This window comes from Merops nubicus, unplaced genomic scaffold (assembly GCF_000691845.1).
Source record: "Merops nubicus isolate BGI_N331 unplaced genomic scaffold, ASM69184v1 scaffold10958, whole genome shotgun sequence".
In the NCBI taxonomy this organism is placed as follows: Eukaryota; Metazoa; Chordata; class Aves; order Coraciiformes; family Meropidae; genus Merops; species Merops nubicus.
In genome coordinates this window covers 28,144-31,606 of record NW_008627964.1, presented here as the reverse complement: position 1 = coordinate 31,606, position 3,463 = coordinate 28,144, and the positions used below count along the sequence as shown (strand labels likewise).

General features: G+C 42.4%; 1 protein-coding gene across 1 annotated transcript in view; it reads right to left on the bottom strand.

Annotated features, from left to right (window-relative positions):
* Nucleotides 1–1,121: 1,121 nt before the first annotated feature.
* ANKRD22 (ankyrin repeat domain 22) overlaps nt 1,122–3,463 on the bottom strand; it is an 11,272-nt gene continuing 8,930 nt past the window's right edge. The window contains exons 4-6 of the mRNA XM_008946534.1: nt 3,382–3,459; nt 1,946–2,044; nt 1,122–1,199 (exon numbers count right to left, since the gene is read on the bottom strand). Coding sequence (XP_008944782.1) covers nt 1,122–1,199; nt 1,946–2,044; nt 3,382–3,459 — 255 coding nt within the window. The remainder of the gene's footprint in view (nt 1,200–1,945; nt 2,045–3,381; nt 3,460–3,463) is intronic.

Here is a 3,463-nt window from a genome sequence, read left to right as displayed (position 1 = left end):
ATAAACCAGGCCATGGGAGAAGGAATAAGCCAGGCCATCAGCCCAGTTCCAAACATACAGCAACTGCCAAGGGAAAGCCAAATTCCTCTTTCTGTCCCAGTCTTGATCTTGTCCCACCATCACCGGGAACTCGCAGTGAACAGTCAGGGAGCTCTTCCAATAACTGGAAGCCCTACACAATACATCTACTATGTAAATAAACTCCCCCACACCACCACAAGCTGAGCCAGTTTTTAAGCAGTTAATTTGGAGGCAGGACACCTGATGTCAATGCCAAAGGCAGCAGCACCCGGTGGTGATCTCCTAATCAGTTCCCACCCAAGGCTGGCCAGACCCTGGGTGAAAACCAATCAGGAGGGTCTTTCTTGCCTGGTTATGGACATCATCCATTTGCCAACCCTTACTGAGGGATGTAGGGTTTAAACACTAGCACTTCATTTGCTTACTACTGCAGGTTTTCTTCTGCCTTCACCTATGTAAAAGAAGACTCACGAATTTATTATTATTTTGGTATATGCAGCCCCTGCTTCATACATCTTGTGAAAAGCATGTTACCCGGTCCAGTCCTGTGGGAAGGATACATATGGTTATCATCAGAAGCATTTTAGGAAGTGCTAAACTGAAAGATCTATTTTCCCCATCATTCCCATTGTAAGAGGAGAAATAATAAGAGGAAAGGTATCAGACTTTATATAAACTTCTGTGGCGTATTGTGCAGTTGTCAAGTGTATCCCCTACTGAACAAGTAACACACACTCTAAAGGATATTCTAGTTTTGCTTTGGCTGCCAACCATCACGTGCAATGCTTAGGCTTACAGAAATATTATAGCTAGCTTTCAAAATCCACAGTCTGCATAAGTCAAGTAACAAAACTAGGGTAGCAATATTTTGAACACTACTGTAATTGTTCGTGACTTAATAAAATCAAATTAGCTCTTTTCACCCTTGGGTATACTGGCAAGTCTCACACAAAACACTCGAAGTCTGCAGCAAGGAATGGGTGGATTTGGACCAAGTCTTTATCAAGTAACAGCTCTCCATCCTCTGCAGGACTTCCGTTGCTGTGCAAGATGGTTTTCCAGATGAGGTAAGTTTCTGCATGTTCAAGTGTCCTTGATGACTAGGAACTTTTCCTTAGCATGCTTTCAATGTTGTGGAACTGCAATCTTCTTGCTATATCTAAGGGAGTCTCCCCATCCTGAAACAAACAGATGAAATACTTTGCAATATGATAGATATGGGTCAAGGACAAAGAGCTTTCCCAAATTTGTCACCCAGATACAATGCTCTCCTGCCTAAGTTTCACTGTCACATCCTTGCTCTAACACAGGTTCCAGAATGTGTTGAGTTTAATCCTACTCTCACTGAAGCCACAGGCAGAGTCCTCCCTTCCAGCAGTGACAGATATTCCATTCCTGGGGCTAATGTCCAAAGTCAGTGCAGTGCTAACCTAAGAGCTGATTTCAATAAATTGCTTGCCTCAACTTGGTAACGCAGCTGCTCCCAGGTCAATATTTATTTGGACAACATTTGGACTTTTCCGGCTGACAGCCCCTCTCAGAAGAATGATGTCCAGTGACACAAAAAGTACCTAGGAAGGCTCTTGCCACTCCCCTTCAGCGTGCACCTTAGGAACGACTGTAGAGCAGCTCTGAGTTAAGAAGAGGTCCTGTAGAGACAGCTAAGAGGTCTGCCAATCCAGTGAATGTGCAGGCAGCATTTACTGGTAGAAATCCAACAGTGACGGATTTGGGCTTTAAAGTTTCTCTTGCTAACAAAGGCAATGGAGCAAACACTGCTTTATACCTCACAGCAAACAAGTCTGCTGCCAGGAAGCTATGTGCCCTGCTTTTAAACTACTGCATAGCAGGTAACTGCTGCACACACAGCATAGTGTTTCATCATCATGATAAGGAAACACAGTTAACAGCTTCGTGTTCTTACCTGATTTTTTAAAGAAGTGTCTGCATGAGCTTCAAGAAGTAGAGGAATGATTGCCTGGTTTTTCATTTCACAAGCATAGTGAAGGGCTGTGCTACCAGACTGAAGGGAAACAGAAGCAGATAAGGTTTAGTTCTATTACTTCTTTAGTAGACTTTAGGCAAGTACAACTAGCTTTAGCCTTATCAGTTTCACCCTAACAGCTGTATGCAAAAGACATATCATTTCCTGTCAAAATACACTACACTTTCAAACAAATTCATTCCCATAAAAGCAAGAGGAACAAAAAAATCATTCCTTCCCTGGAATGTAGTGCACAAAGAGGTCGGACACCTTCCACAGGAAGCCAGTTTACTAATTTCAGTAATTTTTTTTCTTTACTAATTTCAGAGGATTCCATGACCTTGGTCTCAACAAATATGTCTTAAGCAATACTGTTTGCTTGCACTTCAGTGTTTTAGAATTCGGTCGCTGCCAAAGTGTGTAGTTCTCCTTTTCTGCCTTAGAGGAACTCTTTTATCATACCCAAGTAGGCTAGTGGATGCAAAACGCTACGTATGGCAGATCAGCACACTCTGAAGACCAAAAGAAAACACACAGTCTAGCACAGTGGCATGACCCTAGCCCACAAAACTGGTCCAGTCCAGGAACTCATAAACAGAGGTAAACTCTGTGGTGGTACAGACCCCCTTCCTCCCGGGTCTCTGAGGGAGTTCAGAGAACAAGGGGGTCTGTTCTGAACACCTAATGACCCCACAAGAGGGCCATCTTTACCCATTTCCAAATCCCTGTGAAATTCGCCCTAGCCCACCTCCAAGTCTATTTCCCCCGGTATATTTCTCGCACAAATATTCTAATCCAATTATCCTAATCAGTTTGCCTTTGTAGTAAGTAATGTAGTGACCTTGGCATCAAATTGAACTTTGATTAACCTTTGTTAAACTTTGTAAATTCTATCAAATTCATTCATGCTTTATCATTAGTCTACCTCCATGAACTACATTGCTACTTTCATACCGACTGAGGTGCCTTTCACTCATTCTGTGGCAAGCAGTATCCTAAACTAGGATTCTGCAACAAGTGATTTAAGGGATTGTTGCACTTCTCCTGCAACCAACTCAGACTCTAATATCACTAGAATCTTTATAGGATCAGATATTCAATATGTAAGTATCTCAGCCCAGCTTGCTTGGATTCTTTTAAGAGGGAGATTAGAAGGGGAGAATTAGTCGATGAGTGGAGAATTATTTCTGTGTACATTACACAACTATTGCCTAAGTCTCAAAGGGAAGCACTGAATCCTCATGGTACATCACAGTGTGATCAGTGCCTGATCCTACTCTGAAAGCAGGACTATGTTTGCTTAAAGGTTCTGAAGTCTGGTTTTTGTATTGTTGTATGCAAACAAGCCACACTGGCATTTGTACAAACCCACTTACAAAGTCTGTAGCATTAACATCAGCTCCAGCTCTAAGCAACATCTTGATCAGGTTTTCATTCTGTTTAGTCTTTGAGACCTGT